This window comes from Salvelinus alpinus, chromosome 6 (genome assembly GCF_045679555.1).
Source record: "Salvelinus alpinus chromosome 6, SLU_Salpinus.1, whole genome shotgun sequence".
NCBI classification, from domain to species: Eukaryota; Metazoa; Chordata; class Actinopteri; order Salmoniformes; family Salmonidae; genus Salvelinus; species Salvelinus alpinus.
The window spans coordinates 29809628-29830906 of NC_092091.1; the positions used below are offsets into that span (position 1 = coordinate 29809628).

General features: G+C 42.9%; 1 protein-coding gene across 1 annotated transcript; it reads right to left on the reverse strand.

The window, feature by feature from the left end:
• Window positions 1–14629: 14629 nt before the first annotated feature.
• Window positions 14630–20399, reverse strand: LOC139578515 (peroxiredoxin-6-like). Its single transcript, XM_071406216.1, has 5 exons — window positions 19852–20399; window positions 17096–17252; window positions 15456–15602; window positions 15191–15337; window positions 14630–15031 (listed from the first exon to the last, which is right to left on the reverse strand). Exons 1-5 carry the CDS (start codon window positions 19941–19943, stop codon window positions 14906–14908), a joined length of 669 nt encoding a protein of 222 aa, XP_071262317.1. The 5' UTR covers window positions 19944–20399; the 3' UTR covers window positions 14630–14905.
• Window positions 20400–21279: the final 880 nt, after the last annotated feature.

The window sequence follows — 21279 nt, forward strand, 5'->3', positions numbered from 1 at the left end:
AGAGGAAAGTGACTTCTCTTTAGTGCTTTGTTCAGTGGTCTGGGGTCTACACATATTCTCACCTTACCATATGGTTTCTTTACGATCACAAGGCTGCTTATCCAGTTGGTGCTTTTCCACAGGTGTAATAATACTTCTGACCTGAAGGCTGCTCTGTTTTTCTTTCAGCTGCTTCATAATTGTGACTGGAACTCTTCTTTTAAGTAGTTTCACTGGCTCCGGGCATCTCTTTTTGTTCTCCATAGTCCATTGACCCTCTGTGTCCATACCTGCTGTTGCAATGCTATCCATGCACAGCAAGAATGTTCACAAACTACACTTTCACTAGGTTCGTGGCCTGAACTCCATACTGCCTAGTATTGGCACTGTAGAGCCCTCATCAACCACCATAAACTCTAGACGGTACAGTATCTTGTTTCGTGGATTTCTCAGTTTAATCTTGCATTTGCCAAGTGGCTGTAGTGTGTTCTTGTTGTAAATCACTAGGACTTGGTTTGTTTTCGCAACTTGTGTGACCGGGTTCAGTAGATTTATTGGGATAATATTACAGCTTGCTCCACAATCTAACTGAAATATCATTAGTTCTTAGCTAGCCTAGTTGGTTAACTTTACTTGGCTAGCTAGCTTGCTAACAGATGGCTTGTAATGTTAACGTCAACGAGGAAAATAACGCAAGTTAGCTAGCTAGTTAACGTTACTTGTCTAGCTAGCTTGCTAACATTAGATGTTTGCTAACGTTAGCTAAACTTGAACTTGGCTGTTGCTAGCTGCTACAGTGTCTTCAGAAAGTATTCACACCCCTTGACTTTTTCCATATTTTGTTGTGTTATAGCCTGAATTTTAAATATATTTAATTGAGTTATTTTGGCACTGGCCTATACACAATAACGCAAAATGTCAAGGGGAAATGCTGTTTTTAGAAATGTTAAAAAATGTATTACAAATGAAACTTCAGTCAATAAGTATTCAACCCTTTTGCTATGGCAAGCCTAAAAATATTCCAAAACATGCATCCTATTTGCAACAAGGCACTAAAGTGATACTGCAAAAAAAAAGTGGCAAAGCAATTCACTTTTTGTCCTGAATACAAAGTGTTATGTTAGGGACAAGTCCAATAGCACACATTACTGAGTACCACTCTCCATATTTTCAAGCATAGTGGTGATTTTTTTATTTTTTTATTTTTTTATTTCACCTTTATTTAACCAGGTAGGCTAGTTGAGAACAAGTTCTCATTTGCAACTGCGACCTGGCCAAGATAAAGCATAGCAGTGTGAACAGACAACACAGAGTTACACATGGAGTAAACAATAAACAAGTCAATAACATGGTAGAAAAAAAGAGAATCTATATACAATGTGTGCAAAAGGCATGAGGTAGGCAATAAATCGAATAATTACAATTTAGCAGATTAACACTGGAGTGATAAATCATCAGATGATCATGTGCAAGAAGAGATACTGGTGTGCAAAAGAGCAGAAAAGTAAATAAATAAAAGCAGTATGGGGGGTGAGGTAGGTAAATTGGGTGGGTAGTTTACAGATGGACTATGTACAGCTGCAGCGATCGGTTAGCTGCTCGGATAGCAGATTTTTAAAGTTGTTGAGGGAGATAAAAGTCTCCAACTTCAGAGATTTTTGCAATTCGTTCCAGTCGCAGGCAGCAGAGAACTGGAAGGAAAGGCGTCCAAATGAGGTTTTGGCTTTAGGGATGATCAGTGAGATACACCTGCTGGAGCGCGTGTTGCGGGTGGGTGTAGCCATCGTGACCAGTGAACTGAGATAAGGCGGCACTTTACCTAGCATAGCCTTGTAGATGACCTGGAGCCAGTGGGTCTGACGACGAACATGTAGCGAGGGCCAGCCGACTAGGGCATACAGGTCGCAGTGGTGGGTCGTATAAGGTGCTTTAGTAACAAAACGAATGGCACTGTGATAAACTGCATCCAGTTTGCTGAGTAGAGTATTGGAAGCTATTTTGTAGATGACATCGCCGAAGTCGAGGATCGGTAGGATAGTCAGTTTTACCAGGGTAAGTTTGGCGGCGTGAGTGAAGGAGGCTTTGTTGCGGAATAGAAAGCCGATTCTTGCTTTGATTTTGGATTGGAGATGTTTGATATGAGTCTGGAAGGAGAGTTTGCAGTCTAGCCAGACACCTAGGTACTTATAGATGTCCACATATTCTAGGTCGGAACCGTCCAGGGTGGTGATGCTAGTCGGGCGTGCGGGTGCAGGCAGCGAACGGTTGAAAAGCATGCATTTGGTTTTACTAGCGTTTAAGAGCAGTTGGAGGCCACGGAAGGAGTGTTGTATGGCATTGAAGCTCGTTTGGAGGTTAGATAGCACAGTGTCCAAGGAAGGGCCGGAAGTATATAGAATGGTGTCGTCTGCGTAGAGGTGGATCAGGGAATCGCCCGCAGCAAGAGCAACATCATTGATGTATACAGAGAAAAGAGTCGGCCCGAGAATTGAACCCTGTGGTACCCCCATAGAGACTGCCAGAGGACCGGACAACAGGCCCTCCGATTTGACACACTGAACTCTGTCTGCAAAGTAGTTGGTGAACCAGGCAAGGCAGTCATTAGAAAAACCGAGGCTACTGAGTCTGCCGATAAGAATATGGTGATTGACAGAGTCGAAAGCCTTGGCCAGGTCGATGAAGACGGCTGCACAGTAATGTCTTTTATCGATGGCGGTTATGATATCGTTTAGTACCTTGAGCGTGGCTGAGGTGCACCCATGACCGGCTCGGAAACCGGATTGCACAGCGGAGAAGGTACGGTGGGATTCGAGATGGTCAGTGATCTGTTTGTTGACTTGGCTTTCGAAGACCTTAGATAGGCAGGGCAGGATGGATATAGGTCTGTAACAGTTTGGGTCCAGGGTGTCTCCCCCTTTGAAGAGGGGGTTGACCGCGGCAGCTTTCCAATCCTTGGGGATCTCAGATGATACGAAGGAGAGGTTGAACAGGCTGGTGATAGGGGGTGCGACAATGGCGGCGGACAGTTTCAGAAATAGGGGGTCCAGATTGTCAAGCCCAGCTGATTTGTATGGGTCCAGGTTTTCCAGCTCTTTCAGAACATCTGCTATCTGGATTTGGGTAAAGGAGAAGCTGGGGAGGCTTGGGCGAGTTGCATCATGTTATGGGTATGTTTGTAATCATTAAGGACTGGTGAGTTTTTCAGGATAAAAAAGATAAGGAATGGAGCTAAGCCCAGTCAAAATCCTAGAGGAGAACCTGGTCCAGTCTGTTTTCCACCAGACACTGGGAGATTAATTCACTTTTCAACAGGAGAATAACTTAAAACACAAGGCCAAATCTACACTGGAGTTGCTTACCAAGAAGACAGTGAATGTTTCTGAGTGGTCTAGTTACAGTACTTGAAAATCTATGGCAAGACCTGAAAATGGTTGTCCAGCAATGATCAGCAACCAATTTGACAGAGCTTAAAGAATTTTGAAATTAATAAATGTGCAAATGTAGCACAATCCAGGTGTGGAAGCTCTTAAAGACTTCCCCAGAAAGACTCAGCTGTAATCACTGCCAAAGTTGTACAAAGTTTTGACTCAGAGGTGTAAATACTTTCTGTATTTCATTTTCAAAACATTTCCAAAAATCTATAAAAGCACGTTTTCACTTTGTCATTATGGGGTATTGTGGGTTGATGGGTCAGAAAAAAAACATATTTAATCCATTTTGAATTCAGGCTGTTATCACAACTCAGGATATGACCCAGATGAAGGCACAGAAGGTGGATAGTTAGATTCTCAGCATATTTAATATGACAAAGGGGCAGGCAAAAGGCAGGTCGAGGGCAGGCAAAGGTTCGTAAACCAGGTCAGAGTCAGGCAGGTATAGAACGGCAGGCAGGCACAGGATGGCAGGCAGGTTCGGGGTCAGGACAGGTAGAAAGGTCAGAACCAGGAAGACTAGAAAACAAAATCTTGAAAACAGGAGAAACATGATGGTAAATGCTTAAAAAAAAAACTATAATCGATGTCCACACCCCCTTGAAAATGTAATTAGCATAATAAAGAAATCCCCATCAAAATCTGTCAGTTTAAGCTAGAGATATCGGGGGGTTTTGCATTGGATGGATCTCAATCCACCGCATTCGCCGATGTCGCACTTTTGCATCTGCAGTGAAAAAGGTGACAGAGCTAGAGTGGTGTTTGTCAGACCATGAGACATCCCAAAAATGGGACTTGTCTGTAGTCGGTAAAGCCGAACTGCCAACTTCTGTCTGTATTGTCTGAACAGTTTTGGCTACACACTAATATGAGCCCTCCGTGGAAAGGTGAGACTCTCCCGAACACGTACATGTTTTTCTCTAGGACGCCCACAGGCCTCACAAGACTTGTCTGAAGGACCCCCGGTACCAGTTGAAAAAATGTATGGAAGAATGTTTTTATACTTCAAAGGGTCTTAAAATTCAAAATCAAATAGCTAAATGACACCCCTCCGTTTTAGACAGGGCTTAGTCTGTAGTTACCAAGTTGGCTAGTTTGCTATCTGATTGTGCCCTTGCTAGCCAAGTTACTTAGCTAGCTAGCTTGCTAACGTTAGATGGTTTGCTAGCTAACAACATTGAGTAATGTTATATGTAGCTACATTCAGAGGAGAAAAAAGGCCCTTTATTCATGTAGCTAATCTGGTGTGCCTTTCAAGAAGAGCAATGGCCAGCCCTAGTATTGTATTCACCACAGCACTATGTGGATGTGATAGCCATGGAGGTATGCAACATTACCTTCACTTAGCCACAGATTATCCATTATATTAACCAGATACTTTAGTGTCCGCTCTAACAATGAAAATAAGCGTATTCAAAAATGGAAGGCAGTCGGGAGGAGGCAAGATCAGGTGGGACCAATCTAGCCAATGAGAGGGTAGATACACATGTGAACAACAGACACAAATGGTTTCCACTAGTTACCACTGCCACAAAGTCAAAATGTTGGATATATTGTAAGATTTCAAAAAATAGCTTTTTTTAAATCACATTTTAATTAGAGAAATTGTAAAAATAGACAGGGCGTATGAATTTCTGCCCGTGTTAACTAGTGACGACCAGGCACAACAACAGGCCAATGGTACCAAGTTTGGGCTGCAGACATGAAGATAAGAACTGTTACCAACTTAAATGTAAATACTTATTGGAAATATCTGCCATCGGTCTTTACAGAATGTCATAATAAATGTTTATTAAATATTGGGGTGGGAAATATGTTAACATAGTGTGTCATTTCTAATACTCCTGCATTTTGTAGCTTAGGTTTCTGTCTGTAATGGGTGCCAAGGACCTAAAGTCGACAGTGTGGTGGATGCTACCTTGCATTCTGTCAAACTGTCTTGCCGTCGCACAACCAAGGCCTGTTTCAGGGACTTGTTTCTGAAGACCATGCATCACAGTAACTTTCGATATTATTAAATATTTGACTTGTTTTCTCTACTTTTAAGTAAATTCTTAAACTCATGTGTAATGTCAAATGTAACTCAATGTTCTTTGTGTATAGGAGCCATTCAGAAGAAGCCTGCATCCCGGGATGCTGCGGATGAGGGGGTCAAGATTCAGGTCACCAGTTACTTGAAAGGGGCCTCCGATTGTGAAGGCGGGAGGCGAGGGCGCACAGCGGAGAGGGATCCGCTGCAGTGAGGGTCAACATCAAGTCTCGGTCCACCTGTCTCAAAGCCAAACCACAAAACTGTTTGAACAGCTGAATCCTGGGCTGACTACTACACCCTACCACACAATTACCATTTATTCATATTTTGCAAACACTGAAATCCCTTTTGTCTACCAGAACAATGCAATAGTCATGTCCCCATACTGCACTACAAATGTAAAGTGAATTCAGAAAGTATTCAGACCCCTTGACTTGTTCCACATTTTGTTCACGTTACAGCCTTATTCTAAAATTGACTAAATAGTTTTTTTTTTATCTCATCAATCTACACACAATACCCCATAATAACAAAGCAAACAGGTTTTTAGAAATGTTTGAAAATTAAATTTAAAAAAACAGAAATATCTAATTTACATTAGTATTTAGACCCTTTACTCAGTACTTTGTTGAAATACATTTGGCAGCGATTACAGCCTTGAGTCTTCTTGGGTATGACGCTACAAGCTTAGCACACCTGTATTTGGGGAGTTTCTCCCAGTCTTCTCTGCAGATCCTGTCAAGCTCTGTCAGGGTGGATGGGGAGCATCGCTGCACAGCTATTTTCAGATCTCTCCAGAGATGTTAGATTGGGTTCAAGTCCGGGCTCTGGCTGCGCCACTCAAAGACATTCAGAGACTTGTCCCGAAGCCACTCCTACTTTGTCTTGGCTGTGTGCTTAGGGTCGTTGTCCTGTTGGAAGGTGAACTTTTGACCCAGTCTGAGGTCCTGAGCGCACTGGAGCAGGTTTTCATCAAGGATCTCTCTGTACTTTGCTCCCTTCATCTTTCCCTCCATCCTGACTATTCTCCCAGTCCCTACTGCTGAAAAACATCCCCACACCATGATGCTGCCACCACCATGCTTCAGAGTAGGGATGGTGCCAGGTTTCCTCCAGATGTGATGCTTGGCATTCAGGCTAAAGAGTTCAATCTTGGTTTCATCAGACCAAAGAATCTTGTTTGTCATGGTATGAGAGTCCTTTAGGTGCCTTTTGGCAAACTCCAAGCGGGCTGTCGTGTGCCTTTTACTGAGGAGTGGCTTCCGTCTGGCCACTCTAACATAAAGTCCTGATTGGTGGAGTGTTGCAGAGATGGTTGTCCTTCTGGAAGGTTCTCCCATCTCCACAGAGGAACTCTGGAGCTCTGTCAGAGTGACCATCGGGTTCCCCCGATTGCTCAGTCAGGTCGGGCGGCCAGCTCTAGGAAGAGTCTTGGTGGTTCCAAACTTCTTTGTCCACTGTGGTTCTTGGGGACCTTCAATGCTGCAGAAATGTTTTGGTACCCTTCCCCTGATCTGTGCCTCGACATAATCCTGTCTCGGAGCTCTACGGATAATTCCTTCGACCTCATGGCTTGGTATTTTACTCTGCACTGTCAACTGTGCGACCTTATATAGACAGGTGTGTGCCTTTCCAAATCATGGCCAATCAATTGAGTTTACCACAGGTGGAATCCAATCAAGTTGTAGAAACATCTCAAAGATGATCAATGGAACAGGATGCATCTGACCTTAATTTCGAGTCTCATAGCAAAAGGTTTGAATGCTTATGTAATGTATTTTTTTTTTTTTTTTGACATTTGCATAATATTCTAACAACCTGTTTTCGCTTTGTCATTATTGGGTATTATGTAGATTGATGAGTAAAACAAATAATTTATTCAATTTTAGAATAAGGCTGTAACGTAACAAAATGTGGAAAAGGGAAAGGGGTCTGAATACTTTACGAATGCACTGTATATACTTTCATATCATTCTATGCTGCAACTGCACTATACTTATTCCACTCACTATGCACATGGGTAAACAATGTCCTTAGCCATACTATATATTCTAGTTTTATTATTTACATTTCTATCTTATTTTACTGTATCTGCATGCCTCTTGTACTTGATTTAGTTTATATATTTACAATGTCACTTATTTGATTGCTTTCCTATGTTACTTATTTGATTAATATGTCATTTTTGTCGCCGTTGCATTGTGTGAGAAGCCTGCAAGTACTTGACAATAAGATTTGACTTGATTTGTCTTCACCAGTGGATCCAGGTAACCAGGACTGGGCCTCGTTATCTGATATATTTTGCACACACACATAATCATTTACAGTACTTTTCCACATGGACATTACCTCATCCACACTGATCTTCACCACGGGGGCCCCACAAGGGTGCGTCCTCAGTCCCCACCTGTACTCTCTGTACCCACGACTGCATGGCCTCACACAGTTCCAACTCCATCATCAAGTTCAATGATGACACGACAGTAGCAGGCCTGGTTACCCACGACGAGACGGTCTACAGAGAGGAGGAGGCACTCTTGACGGCCTGGTGCCAGGTAAACATCCTCTCCCTCAACATCAGCAAAATAAAAGTGCTGATTGTGGACTTCAAGAGGAACCAGACTGGGCACGCCCTATCCTCATTAACAGGAGACGGCCAAAACCTTTGTCGGCGTACACATCTCAGAGGAGCTGAAAGGGTAAAACCATACAGAAACCATGGTGAAGAAGGCATGACAGCAACTCTTCAACTGAAGAAATTCGGCCTGTCTCAGAGGGCCCTCACAGTGTTCTACAGGAGCACCATCGAGAGCATACTGTCGGGCTGCATCACAGCCTGGTACGTCAACGCCACGTCCGCTGACCTATTTTTTAGGCCTACCTACATTGTATTTATTTATTTTTTGGTCCAGTTGGTTTCATATTGCCAAATGTCCAATAAAATAAAATGCCGAAACAAATCCACGTGTTTATTCAAGTAATTTATTTACTGGAGAAAAATGCTCATGTTAAATCCATCTATGACTTTCAGGAAGCATAACTTGTGACAAACGTTATATTACTTTCATTCAATTTGGTCTTTCAACAACATGCAGGAGGAAGCCGCGCAATAGCCCCTCCAAATGCAATGTGAGTAGGATTGATAGGCTATAGCCCCATCTCCTCTAATCTGCATCGGATGCGCTCATACATTGAGTGTACAAAACATTAGGAACACCTGCTTTTTCCATGACATAGTCTAACCAGGTGAATCCAGGTGAAAGTTCTGAGCCCTTATTGATGTCACTTGTTAAATCTACTTCAATCAGTGTAGAAGAAGGGGAGAAGACAGGTTAAAGAAGGATTTGTAAGCCTTGATACAATAGAGACATGGATTGTGTATGTGTGCCATTCAGAGGGTAAATGGGCAAGACAAAATATTTAAGTGCCTTTGAACGGGGTATGGTAGTAGGTGTCTGGCGCACCGGTTTGTGTCAAGAACTGCAACACTGCTGCGATTTTCACAATCTACAGTTTCCCATGTGTATCAAGAATGGTCCACCACCCAAAGGACATCCAGCCAACTAGACACAGCTGAGGCAAGCATTGGAGTCAACATGGGGCAGCATCCCTGTGGAACGCTTCGACATCTTGTAGAGTCCATGCCCCGACGAATTGAGGCTGTTCTGAGGGCAAAAGGGGGGGGGGGTGCAACTCAAGATTAGGAAGGTGTTCTTAATGTTTTGTACACTCAGTGTAAATATGCTGCTACTGACAGAATGTTTCATAGGCTATCAAGTTATGGTATGCTACTGCGTGCATTTCACCAATAATAGGCCTGCAGCGCCTTTGGTTCTTTTTCTCTGTTTGTTTCCGGACTGCTTTCACACCAGCAACAAACGGCACCATGATATGAATGGAATCGTACCACCCTTTCTGAGTGAACCAAGGTGCGCTGTTTAGTGAGCTCCAAGTGCAGATAGAGTGTTCACACCAGTCCAAACAAACCGAACTTAGGGGGTAAACGCACCTTGGTTCGGTGAAAGCCACCTTAGTTTAAGAGCCAAGAAAGCCATGCTGGTTTCAGTACCGACCAAAATGTCTTTATGGTTTGGAACTGGAGCCAAAACCCCAAACAGTTACCATAGCAACCCAGCAACTACACCCAAACAGTTACCATAGCAACAAATACACACTCTATCCTCTCTGTCCATCTGTCTCTCTCTCTATCTTTCTATACAATATGTATATTAATGCATATGTGTAGGCTATGTCTGTATGCCAGACATGGTGGTCTCCCTCTCTCCTTCCAGAAAGTGCTCCGCTAGGGCACTCTGCTCTGTGGCCTGTCTGAGCCTTACTACCTTGTGTTTAATGTCTCCTTTTAATGACAAATTCCTCGTTATGATGATCAGACAGCAGGGCACACACACACACAGTGACAGCTATTTGCGTTGTGGCTGTGATATAGTCCTGGACATTAGTGCTGGCTGGTGTTTTAAAGTCCAGACACCCTTAGACATTACTCAGGGGATACACCACTACGGATTATGTACGGGGGGGGGGGGGGGGGGGGGGGTTGGGGTAGGAGTGTGAGGGAGAGTGAATAATAGCACTTACATTGACATTTATCACAGGGTTCATACAGCTAACTAAATGACCATCAGCCATTACAATTTCTAGGAGTAATACAGTGTGTCTACAATGGCCTTCCGTCTGCAAGCTGCTTGGATGAAGTTGATTTTAAAAAGAAAGAAGAATTAAGGAGTGGTAGGCAGAGAAAGAGACTGATTGAACGTGTATATTTCTGTAGTACGAGAGCGCAGAGTGGAGGTAGAGGGAGGTGGAGGCAGATAAGAGTGGTAAGAGTGAGATGGGGGAGGGAGAAAGGGGTGAGAGTGCCAGGCAATCGGGAAGGGAGAGAGAGAGTCTGGAAAGCATCAGAGCAGTGTGTGTGTGTGTTTTCCCTCCCTGGTCTCTGGCTTGCTAACCTGTGGGTCACTGGCAGCTTCAGGTGATGGAGCAACAAGCTCTCAAAGTCTCACTGCAGAATTAGATGTTGATCCACATTCTCCAAACGCCACATTTTGAAGTTGCTTCAAATGTCAACTTTTGAAGCGTTTTTGTTGCTCCTGCTGCTCTGTATCGTTCCATTTCTCTAAACGTTAAACTTCGAAGTTAAGGGTTAAGTTTAGGCACTCATTCCAAATGGTTACGGTAAGGGTATAATTTAGGATAGGGTTAAACTACTGAAGTCAATTTCTGGCACAACATGGGAATAACATCCTCCTACACACACATACATGCACAAACCCACACACAGACGTACACTGCTCCCCCAGCCAGAACTTCTGCAATTTGTCCTCTGTTCCCACGTTTGAGCCGCAGCTGAGATTGTAGTAAACACACTTTCTCACACACACACACACACACACACACACACACACACACACACACACACCACGCTTGATGATTGAGTAACAATAACACGGAGAATGCACTGGAAATATACTTTATGTTGTGACAATCAGCATTGGATATGGATCAGGTGTGCGAGTGCGTTACTAGCAGCTGCTGGTGGTGTATTAGTTGTCCAGTGTGACATGCCCAGGAGAAGGGCTATATTACACACACATCTGCTGCTGTTGATTGGGGAGGTGTTGTTGTTGGGGCTGGGAATGTGGGTCTTGCAGCTCCACTGCTGTGTGTGAGTGTACCTGCTCAGTGACATAAACTAACTGCTATCTAAACTTCATTCATCTCATTAAAGGGAAGATTGTTCCAAGCTTGTTGGACGACCTTTCACTTGAACCTTGGGATGTACCAATGACTGTTGCCTCAGTCAATCAGCTGTAGCAGCATTGCCATCTAGAGGATACCATGTATCTAGAGGATACCATAGAGGATACTATGTATCTAGAGGATACACCCCGGCACAGATCAATTTGACTTTGGTCATACAAATACAGTCAACTCCATGCATCTACTGGTACTTGGAACTATTGTAACGGTGTGCACTAAACCAGAGCATACAGTTATCAAGAGTACCAAAGGAATGTATTGCGTGTGTGGGTATAAGACAGAGGTTAGTGGGGTAGAACTGTGGAAGAATGCCGTGCTCTCTGATTCGCAGTGTCCTGGAAACAGAATGGGTCAGGGGCATGTGGCGTAGTCTAAATCTTCAAAGACACATTCCAGACACATTCTTAACTCACACAGTCTATCTTTCTTCACACAAAGGGAATCCCCTCTTTGTCCTTGGTAGCAGGCGTCCTCTGTGTGTGTGTACGTGGGTGTGTTCATACCTTGAGGTCCTTTACAGTGGTATATGATCCCCAGCTATGTGGGTTGAATACCTGTTAGGTAACGCACACCATGGTCTAGTTAAAACACTTGATCCGGTTCACATGTCAATTATTAACTAGAGTTCCTCTCAAGCAACACTGAAAGCTAGTTTCCCTGTCCCAGACCAAGTATTTTCCCAGGAAACAAAGTAAAACCATTGAGTTCTAAACTATGTTTTTATTACTATTACAATTTTACATCTCAAACTAAATCCAAGCCAAACTCTCTAGTGTACTGTAGCCATCTATGGGAGATTCTCAATTGGTTTTGATCAACTCCTCCGTTCTACCCTCGCCTCCTTTTGAAAAATGTCAATGGTAACCGAGAAGAGGAGGAGAAGGAAAATATAGAAACAAATGCACTTGTTTGAAATGAGACTCCATCACTCATGTGGCATCATGCAAATTATGTATACAAGGGTGGACTCCCATATTAAATGTATAGTTGTAAAAAGACATTTAGCTAGTTGTGTTAGACATTTTATAGATAAAGGGATAAGTAGCATATCCCTTTCAAATATGTGAATACTTTTCTCCCCCAAGTAAACAACAGCCGATTCAAAGAGGATGTGGCATATGTCAAAACTGTTCTGCAATGGACTCTGGGCATTTGCTTCCTCAGTGGGAGGAGGTGAGGACACACCTGCGTTCGCCTACTTACTAATTGATACTCTCCTTGGCCACTCGACCACTTATCGGCTTCCAGGTCACGGAGAAGAGTATGGAGGAGTCGAAGAGAGGACGGTTTTCAAAATGAGAATCTCCCCATGGCGCTGAAGTCCTCGTTTACATTACCGTGAGTGTATGAGAATCTCCCCATGGCGCTGAAGTCCTCGTTTACATTACCGTGGATGTACTGCCATCTGTTGGTAAAATAGAGTAAAGCATTGGAGGGTTTCAGAACAGTGTATCAACAGTTCCTTACCTTTTGGGGTACTTGCTCCTGTAACTGTATAACTTTAGACCGTCCCCTCGCCCCGACACGGGCGCGAACCAGGGACCCTCTGCACACATCAACAACTGACACCCACGAAGCGTCGTTACCCATCGCTCCACAAAGGCCGCGGCCCTTGCAGAGCAAGGGGAAACCCTACTTCAAGTCTCAGAGCAAGTGACGTAACCGATTGAAACGCTATTAGCGCGTACCCGCTAACTAGCTAGCCATTTCACATCCGTTACACTCCCACCTAAACCTTCTGGGGCCTCATCAATATTGCGTAGACGGCGCAACTAAACAAAGATACTAAAAACTCAGACTGAAATAGAGGTGCTAGTGTCAGAGATTGAGTACAACCAAAAGGTTTAATTTGGCTCGCTCAGTTGTAGCTACAAAGAGAGGACCATTAGGACAATGAAGTTGCTTTAGCAATGGAAATATACTTCACATGAGTAGACAACACTCACCATTAAGCCATCCATCCTCAACAGCTCCCAACGTTGATGTTCTGCAGAATGAACTAGTCATGCGTTCCACCTCACCATTGCCACCACATTCAGTAGCGTCTTTTGCGCATCACATAACTTATCACCTGCACATAAAGAGTGGAAGGGTTTTCTGTTCACATAATTGAAATCGTTTTGGGATGATGATTGTATGTCGATGTGGGGGCCGTCTATTGGTCCGTTCGTATTTGGGAACCTATTGATGGCATCATGGCAAATAAATCCCTCTTGACTTCTTCAACCTGTTGTGCAATGGTGCGTTACTGTTCGTTTTACTGATGATTGCATCCAAAACATTGGCTCATCGGCATCCAAAACATTGGCTCATCGAGGGCTGTGAGATGCCGATAGGCACTTTTCAGCAGGAGCTTGCCTATTGTCAAATACCCGAGGGTGGATAGACATTTTAGCAGACGCTCTTATCCAGAGCGATTTCCAGTAGTGTGTGTGTACATTTTCAATGTTGTTTGTACTGGTCCCCGGTGGGAATATAACTCACAACCCTGGCGTTGCAAGTGCCGTGCTCTGCCAACTGAGCCGCGCGGGATAGCACTTAGATGTGCAGCGGAATGGCATGAGTTTGCCTTTTGAAAGTAGGTCTTAAATCCTCGCAAAAATCCTATAAGGTCGTTTTTGGAAATGATATCTGATGAGCAAATCTATACTTTCTGCAGATAAAGCCACATCGGTCTCTAAAAACACGCTCTCTGCGAAATGTAGCGTGTGCCAAATCAGAGCAGTCGCTCATTCTCAGTCTAAAGTATTTCAACATTGTTAACTTTCACACGTACCTCTCATTTAACAAATTACTGTACTTTATATGGATTTTTAATTGTTAAATGCAATGTGTTCGATTTATACAGCATGTCAAGTTGTTGTATGAATTCACATTGGAAATCGATAAATGATTTAGAATTATTACTTAATGCTATGCTTGACAAGTAGTTCCCTTATTCCACCACTTGGCACATGCACGATGGCCATGCATACATTTATGCACACTTAAGCAAACATTCATATTGGTAAATCTCACAATTTAGGTGGAATTTATCCCATGCATGGTTTATGCACAGACTTGTGTTTACTTACATTTGATAAATTAGGCCCCTTGGCTTTTGGGACTCAAGTACTAAACCAAAACACTGTCCATTATTCTCTAAGGCCTCCGCTCTATCTGATCCCACAGAATCATTACAGGAGGTAATTACCCCGTTTGTATACTGGTCAAACAGATGCTGCTTTCCTTCAGTGAGGTCAACACTGATCTGTAGATTAGATGTGATCAGTGCAACTTTTTAAAACTCAAAATAATTCAAGTGGAAGGATGCATTTTCTAACTATTGAAGCAGAACTAATATATATATATATATATATATATATAGCTTCATATCATAACCACCAAAAAAACACACCCCCCACAGTGGTCTTCCAAAAGTGTGTTTATTGGGGTAGTAACACTGTACAATGCTAAGTTCAAGTCAAAGCCTTGCTCCTCAGAAGACATTACTATGAATGGATTAATGGATGCTTACTGAATATGTAAGTAATGAGATACTTTAATTAGTGCATCTAAACCTACAAGACTCTTGAAGGGATGATTGGCTACGCTATAAGTCCTCTAACGATAGGACTATTATGTGTTGATACTTTGGCAGTGGGCCTATCTGGGCTTCGGGTTGTGTCCCCCCCCCCGAGGCTCAGGGCTGTGTGTAGCGGAGGTACTTCTTTCCAGAAGGCAGCTCTTTGGTGGTGACGCCATTGGGGAAAAGTTCAGCGGCCTCTGCATCGGAGAGAGAGGGAATAACCATACACTTCTCACCAGGCTGAGAGAGCGAGGGAGAGAAAGAGAAAAATATTAAGTAAAAAAACAATATGGCACAGTCTCCACTCTCTCCAAAATCTAAGTTAGTCAGACGTTTCAAGTGGTCTAATATCAAGATGTGAGAGACTAACTTTCAATCAACAGGGGTGTGTGCGTGTACCTTCCAGTCAACAGGTGTGGCCACCTTCTTGAGAGCAGTGAGCTGCAGAGAGTCGATGACACGGAGCAGCTCGTCAAAGTTCCTTCCAGTGGTGGCAGGGTACAAGATCGAAAGCTTCATCTTCTTATCTGGACCAATCACAAACACCTGGGGGAGGGACCGAAGGAGAGGGGTCTTATAAACAAACACCAATTTGAGCTTAGTTTTCTACAGCAAAAATGTTGCAGTTTACATCTCCTGGATGTGTCTGTGACCTCATACTCACACAGCGTGCAGTGAGGGGAATGCCATCCTTGTCAAGCTCATCAGGGTCCAGCATGCCCAGCTGAACTGAAAGCACCCTCTTATCATCAGCGATGATGGGGAAGGGCAGGGGAGAGTCCGCACCATCACTGTTAAACGCCATCACATCCTACAGACAGAGGGAGAGAGGTCAGGGGTCAGCGATGATCAGCAAGGGCAGGGGACCGTGTCACCTTTACTGGCTGTGATTTTCATCAGTGACGTCTTTAGACTTCACAACTGGTAGTAGAGTAAAAGTGTCCTTGCTTTGCTCAGTAACTCACTCTCCCGTTTTCATGATGTGAACTACAAACAGCAGAATCAGTGACTGTATGTAGTATAATCTACAGCAATGAGAACTATAATCTGTAAAGAACCTGACCCTGTGACGACCACGGACTCTGATCTGAGTGACTCAGATCAGGTCTTTCACAGACAACAGTCAGGGTGACTGGGTTAGAGCAAGTTGTGGCCAGAGTGAATATTATTGTAAAAAGGGGTCATTAGTCTGGACGGTTATATGTTTTCAGTTGTAGAGAAGTGTTAAAATGGTAGAGATAGTTACAGTGTTCACAGCAGCAGTATTAATCTCTTGTGGAAAGATTCTGTGTGTAAACAGAGAGAATCTGTTGGGACTGAATGGATGCGTAAAATAAGAGCAGCAGTAGTTCCGGTGTTTGGGTTTTTCGTCAGTGGTTATTTGGACAGATTTCACAGGTTTTAGCATCTTTCGAATTCCGGAAGGGGAGGGTACATTCGGCCCGTAACTTGCAAAGAGCGAAGGTGAAGCTCCTCATTCCAGCTCCACTCCTTTTTCTAGCATTTCTTGATCTCTTCTCTTAACGTGGATGGACCCAGAACTTAAATCTAGCAGCTGACCAATTAAGTGAGACTTTAGTTCTGGGTTAACCGACATTACAGAAGTATAGACAGCAGTGTAATGGCTGGTGTGGTCTAATCAAAAACTGGACATCAGACAAAACTAATACTCCTCACTGTGGGAAGGAAGGCTGCCATTAGTCACACAGGTTCAGCCAGAGGTGGGTGTGTGTGTATATAAGGAGAGGGGGTGGGATTAATTAGTTCAGTGAACTTCAGGGATTAACTTTTCATCCCCAAAAACTTGTTGAGAACTTGAGGGGGTGGTGCTTCTGTAACCTAGCAATCAAGCCATGGTTCCAATCACCAATGCCCCAGTGTAAGACTTGAGAACTTGGCAGTCCAGAGGAACTCGTTCCCCTGTTGGACCCAAGAGAGGCCTTTAAGGGAGGTAAAACATTCAGTACTTGCAGATAGAAATGTAATGAAAAGCTAACACTATTCCCTGTTATACTTGACAGACAAACATATCTGTTCTACACAATATATTTCTGTAGAGAAATGGCCATCTGTGAATGGAGTTGAGATGAAGTGTAACAGCTGTGCAGACTAAAGCAGTCTCAGGGGGATTACACAGGGTATGTGTATGCATGCAATATTGATTTAGACATGGCTGACAGAGTTTAGATATGGTAGTAAACCTGTGTGAGAGATGCCGTCCATATGGTAGTTATGCAATGTACGGGAATGTGCTCTACATTTGAACCACATAGGCAATGGATGCAGAGAGAGGGGTAGACAGACCTTGCTCCAGACGAGGTGGTCGGCCACACTGTCGATGGACAGCGCGATCATCTTGACGTTGCGCTTCTTGAACTCATTGCTGATCTTGGCAGCACAGGCCAGCTCTGTGGTACATACTGGAGTAAAGTCCCGGGGGTGGGAGAACAGGATACCCCATCTGGAGGAGAGGAGAGTAAGTCTCTGCTGAGGAAAACATTAGGCTAGACAAGTGCGAGTTTTATTTAATCAGTTCACTTTTACTAAATGAGAGGCAGAGTGTCACCATCTGACTATGTGAGGGAAGGTGGAAGGAAAGACTGAAAATCATGCGACTAGTCTCTGGAATGTGTGGTTGACCAATGATGAAACAATGTATGGTAGAGAGTGTGAAGAAAAGAACAGGACAACTAGAGGTTCTGTTTACGCATGCGTTGTAGAACCACACCTTTTTAGCGTCATAGTACATCCAAATAATAGAAACGTAGTCATGGAATACAAAAGCAAGCCCTCTAAACATTGCTCTCCTCCTTTCCCCCACCACTCATTGTGTCAGACTGGGACAGTAAGGAGGTTCGAATTTTTTCCCCAAAGAGCAACAAGTGTTCTTCTGTAAGACAATACAGTTATTGATTGGTTTTTACTGAAGTACCACAATCACTTGCACATCATTCTGTATGATGGCAATAGTTTATAAGAAAGTGTATTAAACCCGTTGCACCGGAAACAGAGCTGTAGCAACCACCAGTGTTTGAGTGGGGGACTGTTGGGGTGTTGCAATAACAGAATAATCTCTGGCTAATCTGTACTGAGTGCCAACACATCAAAATGAGAGGCTTTTAGCTACAGAGTAAAGGAAATAACTACCCTAACAAAACACAGTAAACCAGTTTATCTTGAGATTTGTATAAATTTCAAGTTATATTATTTCCTCTACCACTCCTCCACTCTCCCATCCCTCAATATTGGACCACAGCAACGGCAGTAGAAAAACAAAAATAATTTACTCTGTTCGGTAGAAACTTAAATCCCCTTGAGGGGGAAGTTGAACTTGTGTCTAGTTCTGCACAATCATTTAAAACTGCGGCAGGAAATGCTCGAGTCCCCCCCTCTGGCTGCACCACACACATGGCTTTGCAAAGCCAAAGATATGCAATATAATAATGTGTGTGTGAGAAAGAGCAGCCCAAATCTACCATGTTGGAGGGTCCTTCCCCTGTGCCAACCGTTACCCCTTTATATTCTTCTATTATTTAACTATAGCCATGAATACTGAAGTAAAAGCATGGCCCATGTTAATGATTGAGCTATAAAAACACTGGAATACATTAGGTATAATTGTGCTGTGATAGCACTGCTCCTCCACGTTGGAAGAGTTTTTTGGATCATGCTTATGTAACGGCCAAACCTTTGACCAAGCCAACTGTTTGTCTGGATGTGCGCAAAAGTTTGGGGTCACTTAGAAATGTCCTTGTTTTTGAAAGAAAAACTTTCTTTTTAAATCAGAAAAACAGTGTAGACATTGCTAATGACTATTGTACCTAGAAACTGCAGATTTTTTATGGAATATCTACATAGGCCCAATATCAGCAACGATCACTCCTGTGTTCCAATGGCATGTTGTGTTAGCTAATCCAAGTTGATCATTTTAAAAGGCTAATTGATTATTAGAAAGCCCTTTTGCAATTATGTTAGCACAGCTGAAAACTGTTGTTCTAATTAAATAAGCAATTAAACTGTCCTTTAGACTAGTTGAGTATCTGGAGCATCAGCATTTGTGGGTTCGATTACAGGCTCAAAATGGCCAGAAACAAAGACCTTGCTTCTGAAACTTGTCAGTCCATTTCTCAGAACAAGAATAAAGGCTATTCCATGCGAGAAATTGCCAAGAAACTGAAGATCTCATACAACGCTGTGTACTACTGCCTCTAACCAGAATAGAAAGAGTGGGAGGCCCCGGTGCACAACTGAGCAAGAGGACAAGTACATTAGTGTCTAGTTTGAGAAACAGACGCCTCAATAGTCCTCAACTGGCAGCTTCATTAAATAGTACCCACAATCCTCCAGTCTCAAAGTCAACAGTGAAGAGGCGACTCCGGGATGCTGGCCTTCTAGGCAGTGTTCAGTGTCTGTGTTCTTTTGCCATCTTAATCTTTTCTATTTATTGGCCAGTCTGAGATATGGCTTTTTCTTTGCAACTCTGCCTAGAAGACCAGGATCCCAGAGTCACCTCTTCAATGTTGACATGATATTTGTACTTGGGAAGAAAAAAAAGTTTTATTTTTGGTCGATTTTACAATACTAAACATTGCTATCTGGAAACCTGGGCAAGGTCAAGAGTGTATATGTTAAACAGGAAGGATTTATATACAAATCAAATGTGTCTGAAATAGTGTTTGAATGTGGATTGTGGACAACATATTTTGTAACAAACCGTTGTATAAGCCCGCGTGAAGCCTCGCCTACAGTAGATGTTCGAATTATTCAGATCTGATCTGGGATCAGAGCTTCGCTTTCCATATGAAACTGGTCCTGGACCGGTGCTTAGCGACTATAATTACCATCATGTTATATGACACTTGTGTCTTCAGTGTATGACTAATTTCACACTGAGCTCGTGGCAATGGACATTCAACCAAGTTTGTTATAGTCGTTACACAAACACACCATCAGTAAATTATTAGGCTACTGTTTTCAATTGAGTACGCTGATGCAGTGCAGATACAAAGTAATAGCAGATGATCACACCGACTTGTTTAGCCTACAAAAGTAGCACTTACGAGTTTCCTAAGAAGTCATGGAATTTGATCTTGCCGATGGTTGTCTCAGCTTCGAAGTTAGGGAACACGTCTCCTAGCAGTATCCCAGGCATGGTTCTCTTTCCAGGGCAAGGTGACGAGTATTTTTTTTCTTCTTCGGTGGAGTTTCACGGCGGGTTGCATCCAATATTTATGGTGCATTACCGCCAACAACTGTACAGGGGTAAAAAGGAAACGTAAGCAAACTAAACCAAGCTAGGCAGAGCCAAGCACGAGCTAGCGATATCCTATTGGCCAGTTCTATCATATATCGAAATTTTTCCGTTAGGCCAATAGGCGCGTATGCAATAACTCAATTCGCCTTTGCACTCCTAAACAACGGGATTTAAAAAAAACTTTGCCAAAGGGTAAAGTCTGAAAAACTTAGCCCACTATGTTTATAACATATTGTAGTTTTAGGAATATAAAACAGTATCAAGATCAAATGTTTAATCGATGAGAAAATATGTAGAATGTCGGCCAAAATCCATCTCCTTCCGCCTTCCACCACTGGCGGCCACTGGGCTTCCACATTTGGTAGGGAGTTGAAACGGCAAGCGGATGTTTCACATTTGTACATCCCGTGAAATGTATGTCTCCTCTGTAGCACAAGGCTGCATTCAAAACAAATCTCCCCTAAATCACATTTCCCCATTACATGGTGGAGACTTGCGCTTGAGCCTTTTATTTTTGGTTTTGTTCCACCAGCTTCATTTATTTGGCTACACACGACCCTGAATGGACAACAGGGGAGGGGTTAACATTTCTTACCTAAAATCATCCCCACCTATCGAGGCACAGGTGACTAGTGTAAAGCTTACTATTTATTTTCCCTATTTCATTTTTATATAGTTACATTTTTATTAAGATTAGGCTACTAACCCTAATATAAAATGTATTGCAAACTTAGCCTATTATTGGCTCTGACGTCATAGTATATGAAAAACCAACATCTGGCTGTAAGTTTTGTTCATAATAAGGCCCACACACATTTAGAATGCAGTAAAACTTAAAATAAACGCAGTCTCAAATAGCCGCCTGTCCCTTTTAATAGCCGGCAACGGCACACATTTTAGCAAATAAAACTCTGTTTCAAATAAACACAAGGTCTAAATGAATTGTTTACGAGGTTACCAATAATGACCATGAATTGTTTATGACGTTTAATGTTTTCTTTCTTACATTAAATAATTCAGTAATGACTGGAAAAAATTATGTCTATCATCCATTTTTTAGCGCCAGTAAGAAACTGCTAGCTAGCCATTGGCAGCTGAGAACTGCCAAACAGTCAACAACTTCGGGAATACAGAGTACAGACCCCCAGAAATAATTTGATCGCACTCTAATGGCAAAAGGAAGAACTGACGAAAATACACAGTCAAAGAGGAGAATAATTATTATTGCTGGAAG

Coding starts and splice junctions, on each gene's coding strand:
- LOC139578515 (XM_071406216.1), bottom strand. CDS start 19,943: ATGCCTGGGATACTGCTAGGAGACGTGTTCCCTAACTTCGAAGCTGAG. Junction 17,253..19,851: donor CATGACTTCTTAGGAAACTC/GTAAGTGCTACT, acceptor CCTCTCCTCCAG/ATGGGGTATCCTGTTCTCCC. Junction 15,032..15,190: donor CCACACCTGTTGACTGGAAG/GTACACGCACAC, acceptor TCGCTCTCTCAG/CCTGGTGAGAAGTGTATGGT.